Source organism: Magnolia sinica, chromosome 1 (assembly GCF_029962835.1).
Source record: "Magnolia sinica isolate HGM2019 chromosome 1, MsV1, whole genome shotgun sequence".
Lineage (NCBI taxonomy): Eukaryota > Viridiplantae > Streptophyta > Magnoliopsida > Magnoliales > Magnoliaceae > Magnolia > Magnolia sinica.
Genome location: NC_080573.1, coordinates 129,915,483 through 129,927,215, shown reverse-complemented (window position 1 = coordinate 129,927,215; position 11,733 = coordinate 129,915,483). Strand labels below are relative to the sequence as shown.

Sequence of the window (11,733 nt, the reverse complement as noted above, 5' to 3'; positions counted from 1 at the left end):
CTTTGCACTGCAAATAAGGTGATAGAGTACAACTATTCCTCGTCATCATAACCTGTACATCTTCAACTCTTTTTTCCAACAACGGGGAAGGCAGGTGCGCCGGATCGGGCCGTTCATCAAGTTGGACCACCGTGAAAGTGCCGAGCCCAAAACAAAAAGGCAGTACAGCCATAACCGTCCCACGTGTACCAGAAATATCAACGGTAAGAAAAAACAACAATGACTGTCTGCATTCATGGTACACATGTCAACCTCCATATGGGTGGATCCTCTTGAGTTTTAGCTAGGGCATGTTCATCCCCACCCCCCAACCCCAGCTAACGAGTCGCCCGGATCCTACACACGAGTACGGGAATCCATCTTCGATCTCTCCCGCGTATACGTTTAGAATCTCTCTTCCGTGGTAAGGTAGCAAATGTGCCGACTCAGGCCCAACTATGCATTTCCTGTGAAGCCCATGAACTAATTTCCTGATTCCAGAACCCGCTCAACTCAGCCCATGAGATACGTACTGGGCTTGGGCTGGCTAACCCAATCATTCATATACGCAGCCTACTGATATGTGGCTAAAAGACTCAGGCCGACTTGTTTGTTCTTGAGTCAAGTCAGGCCTGAATCAGCTCTATTCACCCAAATCCCAGGTGACTCTTGGTATCGAACCAGATTGGATTTTGCAGATCCTAACTCTTGCTCCGGTGGTAGACTCCCAAGAGTTTCAACACCCGGTCAAAGGTTTGAGTATCCATAGGTGGTGAAATCTGACTGCGGTGTGAGTGTGCTAAAAAATTAAAGAGAGAGAGAGAGAGAGAGAGAGAGAGAGAGAGAGAGTGGATTTCACCCGATCCGAGTTGACTCAGACAAGTAGCATTACACTGCTCCTAAGTCTTAAAACCATGCACCCATGAAATAGCTGCTGTTCTGGTTTTCGCCTGCCTGACCTCCTTATAATGCTTCTAATCAAGTGCACACCCTGCTCTAGCCTGATTTATTATAGGGTCTAAAATTCAGGCATGGGTGGCCTCAAGGCTATGGTTGGCAATAGACTCACTGGCCCAAAATGTCCATCTTAAAATTTATTAAGCCCAAGCCCGAACTAATCCAACCCAATCAATTTCCTTGGGCTTGACTAACCCGATCCCACATGACCCAACTTAAGTTTAAGAATGAAATATGATCCCAATGGTAATGAATAGCCTATTCCAATCATTAGATCTATAAGTAAATAAATCATCTATGCTTTTCTCTTTTTTCTTATTATGGGTTTTGAATTACTTGGGGCAGGTCATGTGGTCCAACCCACAAACAGTGTTAAAAGTATAGGATATATATGCAAATTAGACAGAAATATATGAATTTATTCATATAGTTATCTAGTGTCTTTTTGTAGGGAGAGAGGGGCTCTCTCGGAACTTTTGACACATGACGTAGGCATAAAATCCAAATGGTCCGCTAGGTGAGTTACCTTACGAGACTTTCAATTTTGGATCAAGCTAAAAGGTTAGCCCAAAAATTTTCACTAGATAATTCATCTAATGGACCGTCAAAAGCTGTCCGCAAGTTTCCGTAAGAACCACTAACGAGAGAGCATTTATGCGAATGTGAGAAGGTTTCAAGTCCAATTGTTTGGAGCACAGATTGCAGTTCATCCAATAGATTACCTCTAACCTGTTAAGCACCTGTGAAATCCAATCCTCCTAATAGTTTGTATCCTCCATGTGGATCACCTGGTGCAAAAATCATCCCTATCTAATTATCAGGTGAGCCACAATGTAGAAACAGTTATAGCCATTGATAAATAGTTAAATAAAAGTGTAGTCCTTCGTCAATGGATGGGGCTGATTTTTACATAAGATGTTTCTCATGATGAGGCCAGTCTATTTAACAGATTGGATGTCCCATGCCCTTAACAAGGTAGAAGTTATCTGCTGGGTGGACCATAGGTTATGGTCCAACCGTGGGTGCTCCTCATGATGAGACCTCTGTCTCCTTCTCTCTCTCTCAATAGCTTCTGTGAGTGGGGTTCAACTGATACGGGTCTGGTTGGTAACACAAGTAAATGAATCGTCTGTGCTTTTCTTCCTTTTCTTTTTTTTTTTGAGTTTTGAATTATGACAGGTGGGATCATCCAGCCCAACCCAATAAATGTTATTGATGTACGGCTTGGATATTTAACACATAGGCCTCACAGTTAAGTCAACACCCATTAACCTACATACGAAGATCAGACATGTATTCATATCCATAGTACCGTGTAGTTGGATATGAAAAATACCCAACCCCAACAAACTAACAAATAGCTTATGTTAGTGGGTTGGGTTCAGCAGCGTTCAAAAGAAGTCCAGCCCATTTGTTACATTTCTAACCCAATATGACCCAAATAGACCCTCAAAAGTGAGTTGGACCAGTTGACCCATAAGCTCATCCGACCCATTGCCTACCCTAAAGTAAGACTCGACCCTAGCCTGGCTGACGGACTAAAAGCAGATGCCTGGACATAAGCCTGCCAGGCTGGGCCACCCCATCTATAACGCAGGTTCACGCTCCATGCAACTGCAACAACGTTGACTGGGTGCTTCCGTCCCTTCACTCACAAGAAAAGGAAAAGAGTAAAAAGAAAAGTAAAAATAAAAATAAAAATCAAATACATTTAGACAAAGGCCATTGCAAAAGTCAAGCTATCACAGCTCTTTAATAAAAGAGCGTGACCTTCAAATCCCATCCATTTACTTCTAGATGTAACAACAATAGCCATTTCTTTCCCACTCTCTCTCTCCCTCTCTCTCTCATGGGGAGAGCTCCTTGCTGCGACAAGGCCAACGTGAAAAGAGGGCCTTGGTCTCCTGAAGAAGACACAGCCCTCAAAAACTACGTCGAGAAACATGGAAGTGGTGGAAATTGGATTGCTTTACCCCACAAAGCAGGTCTGTTTTCTCATATCCCTTCTAAGCATGGTCTTTTCTTGAGGACATACTCTCGTTTTTTTGACATCTTTCAGTCCCATAGAAACATGAAAGGAGAGTTTCGCTAGTGCTCTTCATCTTTTTGTTTGAATTCTATCATACCCATCTTCCAATTTCTGCCTATATGTGTTTTTTTTTTTTTTTTGAGTGAACAGAACCTTTAGGCCTTTTGTTCATTTTCATTTTTAATACATATCTGAAATACCCATTTCTACTTTGATCGATTTCCCCCCAAGAACTACCAAACAAGGTTTATTTTATTTTTCCATGTTTTTAGTGGAACTCTTGCAAACCCAATTCTCAATTTTAGAGAATTTTCACTCCGAATGCCATGGAATTAGGATTCCATGCATGTCTTGAATCACGGATTCCTATAGCCGTCTCTCTCTCTCTCTCTCAAGAGCATTTTTTTTTTAATGCTTGCGTTTAGTTTCTATTTTCTTCTCTCTCTTTTTTTTCTCCGCTACAACCAGAAGAGAAGATGTTCTGCTTTCTCGCACACTCATACACACATCAACAAGAATCTAGATTTTTTTTTTTCTTTTCCTTTTTTTTTTAAAAAAAAAATCACGTCTATTCATTCCACCAAATAACCATTTCTTAATTTCTTCATTTTCCAATCAATTATCCAAGAAAAAGTCTCTTATGATGTTTTTGACACGTATCAATCATTTCCTTGTAAGTCTTGAGCTGAGCTTCTAATATCAAAATCCCTATTTATACATTTTTCTGGTAATTTTGTTAGCAAAAAAATTTGCAATATCGTGTTCCGAATTTCAACATTTTTGGCTTCAGATCCCTTTCTTCTTCTTCTTCTTCTTTTTTTGAACAATTCTCAAATACTATACCAGTTCTCTGTCTTTGATCAATTTATCCAATAAAGCAGGATTTTTTTATTTTTATTTTGTCTTTTATACATATATATCAAATTCCCAATTGCAAAATTTCTAAATTCTCTCTTCAAATTTTATTTTATTTTTTTCCTTTTTTGGGGAGGCGGGGGGTTATCAGTTTTCTCCTAATTCTCAAATAGCCGTTTGCCAAATCTCCCCTTTCACCCTCTCTCATCCTCTGTAATCTCTCTGTTTCAGGCCTAAAACGCTGCGGCAAGAGTTGCCGCCTGCGATGGCTGAATTATCTCAGACCAGACATCAAACATGGAGGATTTACCGACGAAGAAGATAACATCATATGTTCTCTCTACAAAAACATTGGGAGCAAGTAAGCTAAAATTCAAGACTCTTTTCTTCCTTTCCCCTTTCTTCTTCTTACTGATTTTCCGCTTTTGTTTTTTCTTCTTGCGTGTTTTTCTTTAGATGGTCTATCATAGCTTCTCATCTGCCAGGAAGAACAGACAATGATGTGAAGAATTACTGGAATACTAAGCTGAAAAAGAAGCTACTGGCAGTAAATACCAATCTCTCAAGCAATGCTTCTATTACTGCTAATAACCGAATTCAGCTAAGTTCTTCGCCTTCTCTTGTTTCCGTTATTAAAACCGAAAATTACGTTTATGGTTATTCGACTCCCGCTAACGGAAGTTCCACCAAACTACCATCAATGGATGTTGGTTTTGTATGCAATATGGAATCCCAGAGATTGTTTTCAGACCCAAATCAGTTTCCCCCACTGGGGCCCACTGAAGCGTCGGAATTAGGCCTGAACACAAGCATGTCTTCTTCTCTTCCTATGGACAACAGCTGCATGCCATGGTCTGGTAATGGAGGTGCTGAATTTGATAGTCTTTTAATGGATTTTGGACATGGGTCTGGCTCTGATTTTCAGGAGAAGATAGGGGAAATAGCTCCAAATCTGGCTTTCTATGCTAACCTGCTTGCTTCCTGTGAAACCAAACCACAAGGGCTGTGCCAAAGTGTAACATACTGATGCTATAATGTCGGACTGCGTTTGGATGCACAAGCGAACTGCATTGCAAAAGTGCAGTCTAATTGATGGCGTTTTCTAGTGCAATTTAGTGACTAAGTAGCCTCGAATCACAGTCTAGTTTTGTTCAAGTCATGCTTGAAAAGTAACATGATTGCAATTTGGAGCCCAAACACACCCATGCTAAGGAATGAAATAAAAATTCTGTTTCTTTTTCCCACTTCATTAGACTAACAATTGCTATTCAATTCGTTTGAGCATCCAAACGCACCCGCAAACAACAGATGGGAAAAGGGTATCTTGTTTAGATGTTTTTAAGTAGTCTTGGGGGTGTGTTGATAGTTTGCAATCTTCATGTAAAAGGTGAGATAAGTAGCAGTAGACCTTAGATTAGTTTGAATTGGTGGTTTTATTTTAATTTTCTTTTATGTGAGAATAGGACATGTGTATGGTTTTGATTGGTTTGGATTTTGCATTGACATTGTCATGAATGTGGTGGCTTTGATCAGCAAAGCTGTTCCTTTCTCAACACTCTGTGGTCACGATATTTGCGTGTTATGGCCAATTCAAACCTGAAAAAACGTACCCATCATCAGACATCAACCGTGAAGAAAAAGCATAGATACTTGGGTGGACTACAATAATCCATGCACATGCGATTGGAAAATGTAAAAGTGTCATACATCTTAGTCAATGTTAACCGTTCAAATCATGGCCTTACTGTAGATTTGTCACAATAAAATAATCTGGTGAATGATGATCCTGACTGGCCGATTATTAGGCATTATTGGACAGTTAAAATGGGAGGTATCATTCAGAAAAATACTAATGAAAGTCTGTTAATTGGACGGGTTAAGACCCACCGCTCATTTTTTAAATTTGGAGCAGTGGGTAGCTATTTGGACAGTTTGGATTTAGGTACGCATTGGACACGTGTGAATAGCTGAGTGCATGTGCATTGCTTAATGTACTCTGTCACCGTATCAAATTACTATTCTAAGGATTCTCTTCCCTTCATTTTTATTTTATAACCGTTGAATTTATGTCTCCATGCCTTCGTGGTAGAAACGCTGTTGAAATTTGAAATTGCTGCTGTACGCAACGCACTGTACATCGATGGTTATGTTATCCAAATCTGATGAGACGGACAATTAGCATGGAACGCACGGGAAATCTTCCAGATTGGATGATCCCAACCGTTGGATTGGTGGCTATAATTAGACAGTTATAATGAGAAAGAGCGGTGATCCACATTCTGCAGTAAAGAGCCAAATATTGAAGGGTTCAGATCTTCGGGTAGATTTCTCATACATCTCATAGCCCCAGACCCGACCCAAATTGGACCTGATCCGGGTAAGGCCTGGTTCCTACATTCTGCCAGCTGGACAATGAGTTAATGTAAGACCCACTTTAGGAGGTGGGGCCCAACATCGATAGGCCTTGGGCAGTCCTCTTTTTCTGTAAAGATAACCTTATTAACGATTCAAAAAATGAGATCCACTGTGAACCGTTGACAATTCTATGATTTTATACCCATAGATGGGATGGCTAGGATCATTTTGGCGTCTCATACTTTGTCCATGGCCTAATCACGGAGGGACCTGGAATTTTAACGGTTCTGATCATCCATACTCGTGGCTTACTTAGCGGACAGAGAGTATGGGATCACTAAGGTTCAAAGCCAGGGACAGCGCAAGCCCAACACGAGTATAGCATAGGGGGCCCAAGCCCAAGCCCAATGCAAGTTTGCTTCGTGGGAAGAGCTCCTGTAGTTCCTCCGATTTTCTCCACTAGAACTAGAATAAGAAGGAAGAGATCCGTTGATCAAATCATCAAAACGAGGGGAAAAAATGAAACAAGAGAGGGAGAGAATGGGATCTAGAAACCCTAGTAATTGGCATCTCGAGTTAGAAAGGAAGGTTTCAATATTTGCCTTGAGAGAGATGCAATGCTTGGGGATTTTTGAATTTTATGTTAAGAAATTAAATTCAGGTTTTTAAAGAGATTTTTATTCTATTAATTGTGTTTGGCATCATGGATTTTTTCAATATTTTGGAATTCAATGAGTGTTTCGAAATTTGGATATTCAAAAGGGCCATTTCATAAAGAAGAAAAATCAGCGGTTATGATACTTGAAGAAGATTGAAATTTATTTTAAAATTTTAAATCCATCTGAAGAACGAAAAAAGGTGGCGTTTTTGAAGTTTTATAATCCTGACGGATTAGAAATCCGGTGAAAATCCAAAGGGGTAAATGTTAAAAACAATCTTAGATTTCAATTTTAAATCCACCTAACATGCCAAATTACCACGTAGATCATTTTCACGTAAAAAACATAAACAAATAAATAATATCAAACTTAGAAATTACGTGGAAAGAAATTTGTCGCTATTTGAGTGCTGGAAGTGGATTGCGTACTTCCCCTGCATGGACTATAATTCATCCAGGCGGGGCTCTATGGGGTCCAACGTGATGTATGGATTTTATCCATGCCGTTCATCCATTTTTTTGGGATAATTTTAGGTTACGAATCTAGAAATGACGCAGATCCAAGGCTTGAGTAGACCACATATTGGGAGTTAAACGTCTCCCATTAAAACGTTTTCGGAGCCGTGGAGGTTTTGCATCGAGCTGGTATTTGTGTTTTCCCTTTATGAACAGGTTGGATGAAAAAAGAAATCACGGTGACCCATAAGAAGATTTCAACGGTCGGTGTCACTATCACTAATGCTTCCTATGGTGTGGTCCATTTGAGCTTTGGATCTGGCTCATTTTTGGGATTATATCCTAAAATTATTTGGAAAGATGGATGGACAACATGGATGAAAACCGTACATACTGTGGGTCCCACATAGCCCCTGCTTGGACGTATTTATGGTCCAGGTGGGCAGGACGCAATCCGCTTCCGTGAGTGCTTGGGCGGCATTAATGAATTTTATGTAACGTAAGAGACAGTCCCGTCACGTGAGAAATGTGAGCCCGTATGGAAACTTACTTTCCCACACGTGCCAGTATAGCATATGTGTCGAAGCTCGAAATCATTACTCTGATGGGGCCCAAAATCAGCAGAGTCCGGTCATCAGGTGGGCCATGTTTACATGATCACATGTGTGCATGAAAAAGGGGCAAGCTGTTCACGTCCACCGTACATGCGTGACCCACTTGATGACTGGACAGCCCATTTTTTGGGCCAAGGAAAATACAAGGTGGGGTCCACCCAATATTGTACAGCACGTATCTGGAGCACGAATGCCACGTTAGCACGTGTGGAGAGTAGCCACAGCATTGCTGTTGTCATTGTCACCTGGCTTCCGGGCCATTTGAATCGAGACCTATGGAATCCTTCTCTTCGTCTTTACTTGTTTGTAGTTTCCTTTGTCTTCAAAGATTCCAGTCGCTGTGGGGTCCACCAGTAGTATTTTATTTGGGGAAAACCCAATTGTATTAGTTTGTGCTCGTTTTGTCAATTGGAGCTTATTTCTTATTCCCGTGGGCAGCCAAACATGGCCAAAGAGTACTTCTTGACTTCTTGTAATGAATTTTATTCCCTCCCTTCATTTGGGTTTGCTGGAAGAACTTAAAGCTAGGGTTAGGATTTCTAAATGGAGACGGCCTTTTAATAAAGGTGGCCCACCCAAAGCCGCCCCATCAATTTGTTCTTTTTAATGTCTAGATGTATAGCTAGTAAAATATACTAATGGCATGACATGTAGGTGATATTCCCCCCATATGTGGGGAGAGATAATTAATATGCATGGATTAGTAGATCATTTTCCACTACTCACAGCACGTACCACTGCATCACACGTGTGCCATATTAGAATTTGAGTCTAAACTTGAGTTTCAAGTATTTTTTATAGTCATAATTGAATTTGGATTAGCATGAGTTAGTTTTTAAGCTGATCGATTACAAACTTTACTAGTAAGTTATTAGTTGATGTGATTCCATTTTCATAGTTAAGTGATTTGAGAATTAGTTTTATAGGTATGGATCCACTCTAGAAGTTGAGTATGTGAGCTAAACTTCTTCCTCTTTTTCTTCTTTTATGCTAATGCTCCGTCTACCATGCAATTAAAGACGAGTTCATCTCATGCTAGTTTTAAATATTTATGTATTGTCATCTAAGAGAGTAAGATCTCCATTATATAATTACTATTAATTAAAATGAGATTAACTTAGTTTTAGATGTTTTCCAAACATGGCCTAAAGTTTTTCTCTTATGCTCTTTTAATCAAGTGAGTCATGTTGGGTGCTTTAATTTTGCATCCAAAGAGTTTCCCTCATGAGGTTTTGAGATTTTTCCTATCCTACAAGTGATATTAGAGTTGATAGTACTAAATCCTACAATTGGTGTTGGAGCTAAATAAATGAATCCAACCTTCCTCTTTCTTCTTCTTCTTCTTCTTCTTCTTCTTTTTGTTTGTGGATATGAAATTTGGTAATCAGTAGATTGAGAATTTAAAAATCTATATTTGATAGTGGCTGTAAAAGAGACATTCGAAAGCATCTTTCTTTAAGTATCAATGATGTTATCTACACAACAATGGAGAAGCTAATACTAGTTAATTACATAATTCGGAGAATCGGTGGGTGTGTGTGCGTGTGTTTTGAGGCCGCAGCCTTTGAAAATTTATTTATGAAAATGAGGTCGAGATGTTAAGGAGTGATTGATTAATGATAATTTCAAAAATGGAAAACTGAAATCATTATTGGTTTGGAGAAATATGGTGAGCACACAAATTTCAGTTTATCAATATTAAATTTTTAGGTTAAATTTGAAGAACTTTCTTTGAAAGATAATGTTTCACAAGTACCAACAAACTATTCAATAATTAATTTTGAATTAGATGAGTTTTGGGGAGAAAATTTATCAAGAAGTAATTCAAATATCATATCAATGAATGAAAAGAGAGTACAAGTGAAAGTTCATACAACACTTCCAATATTGTGAGAAAAGAGGAAATTAGGATGGTAAGAAATAGGACCATTGTTTTAGAATCTATAGAAGTGAAGTGTTATGTCAATATAAAATAATTCTCTGCTTTCTAAATATGGAAAAATTAAGAATATTAAATAATTGAAGAAGTTTTGTGAAAATAGAAGAGTGAGAAAGCTATTGACTGTATTTTAAGTTATTGGATGAATGAAACGTTATGCCTCTAAGCATCTTAGAAATAATGGTTAGTTCTTGCATCTAGTAACATGAGATGAGAATATGAAAGTGGATATGAAAAAATTGATTCACACTAATAGGTATGTCAATGAGTTGGGCTTGGGTTGGCTTGGCTTGGATTTTGAATTGTTCGATATGGGCTTATTCAAAATTTTGATTTTGCCAAGCTTAAGCCTAGCCAATTAACAACCTACACACAAATATAAAATAGGATTGGCGATGCACTTAGGGGGCATTTAGCACTGTGGATTGGAGGGGATTGGAGTGGGTTTCAAATCCCCTTAGTTGTTTGGCAGCATAAAGTAATTGGGGATTGCCAATCCAAGGGATTTCCAATCCCCCTTTTGAGGGGGTTGGATTACACCTAAAATCATTTCAATAGTTGCAGGTGTAACATATGCCACTGTACACTATCATTCTATTGGGCACATAGCCCACTAATGATGATCAGCACTATCTAAACATTGTCCATGTAAATCAGCGTCGTCCAAACATTTTCCATATTAATCAACGATTAAAAATCGTGGGTTAGTCACTCAAACATGATCTTGTGATTGTGGTCCATATGAGACTTGGAATTTCATTATTTTCAGGCAAAGCAGATGCTTCAACGGGCTTATCACAACTATAGTGTCAAAAATTATATATCTCACCAATTAAGAATATTAAAGTTGATTTAGTAATTAAATTTAAACCCTTATAAATATACCATGCATAGGTATTTTTGAATTAAAGTTGATTCACACTCCAGGGTGCCAAACACATTAGGAGGATTGCCAATCCAAGGGGTTTTCAATCTTGGGGGTTTCCGAATCAGGGGGTTCTAAGCCCTTATCATATGAAATCGAAAATTAAAGTATGTAAAGTTTGAATTTCAAAATTAATTTGTTGTACCTTATTTCTAGCCATTTCTAGAATAGTCAATCACGAAATGACGTGTGTTGTTGCACAATTAAGATATAACATGCGGAAGGATTTTAGAAGATATTTCGAGCACTTTTCTATGAAAGCATATTTGATGCTGAGTTAAACAGTACATGTCATATGATGATAGGGCGCGATCGAAAAGCTCAAGGGACAAAAGGCAGTCGAGAGGAGATGAACAATTTGAAGAATATCTAAGTAGCAAAGAACAAAAGTGTATGCAAAGTATCTAGGTAGCAAGCAAGCTTATAAATAAAAGGAGAAACCAATAGAACAAATCGTCTCACATCAACCAAACAATCAATCTATATTTCTTTATCATAACTTTATCTATATCTTAGTAGTGGCAATAATCTCTAGCTGTAATGCAAGTCTATGATCTAATTTCGTTTCAATACAAAAAGTTATTTATTTATAAAGGTTCGTTGCAGTCTTATGCATGATTGTGAGTATCCTTTCATATGGAAGGCAAAGTATAACTCATTGTTGGAAGAAGAACCCTCACCCTCCGACAAGTTGCCTGATCATCTTGAAACAATCTTGTACGTGAATGATTAAATAAGTGATTGATCCGGCCATACTTCCAACACTCTCGACTAGGATTTTGAAGTTTTGAAAGTATTTACAGGTCTTGAAAGACAAATAAACTCAATGAGAAATTGTTTACCTAGACAATAAGGAAAAAATTGATCATCCGATAATTGTAATTGATTGAGAGAGATTTTAGAGTGAAATGCAGGACCGAGTACGAGGAAAGCTCTATCTACGTGAATGAGAGCACAGAAGATAAT

At 38.6% G+C, this 11,733-nt stretch overlaps 1 protein-coding gene across 1 annotated transcript; it reads left to right on the top strand.

Moving 5' to 3' along the window:
* The first annotated feature begins 2,703 nt into the window (after window positions 1-2,703).
* On the top strand, window positions 2,704-5,244 carry LOC131216970 (transcription factor MYB36-like). Its single transcript, XM_058211629.1, has 3 exons — window positions 2,704-2,921; window positions 4,052-4,181; window positions 4,277-5,244. Exons 1-3 carry the CDS (start codon window positions 2,786-2,788, stop codon window positions 4,845-4,847), a joined length of 837 nt encoding a protein of 278 aa, XP_058067612.1. The 5' UTR covers window positions 2,704-2,785; the 3' UTR covers window positions 4,848-5,244.
* The last annotated feature ends 6,489 nt before the right edge of the window (window positions 5,245-11,733 follow it).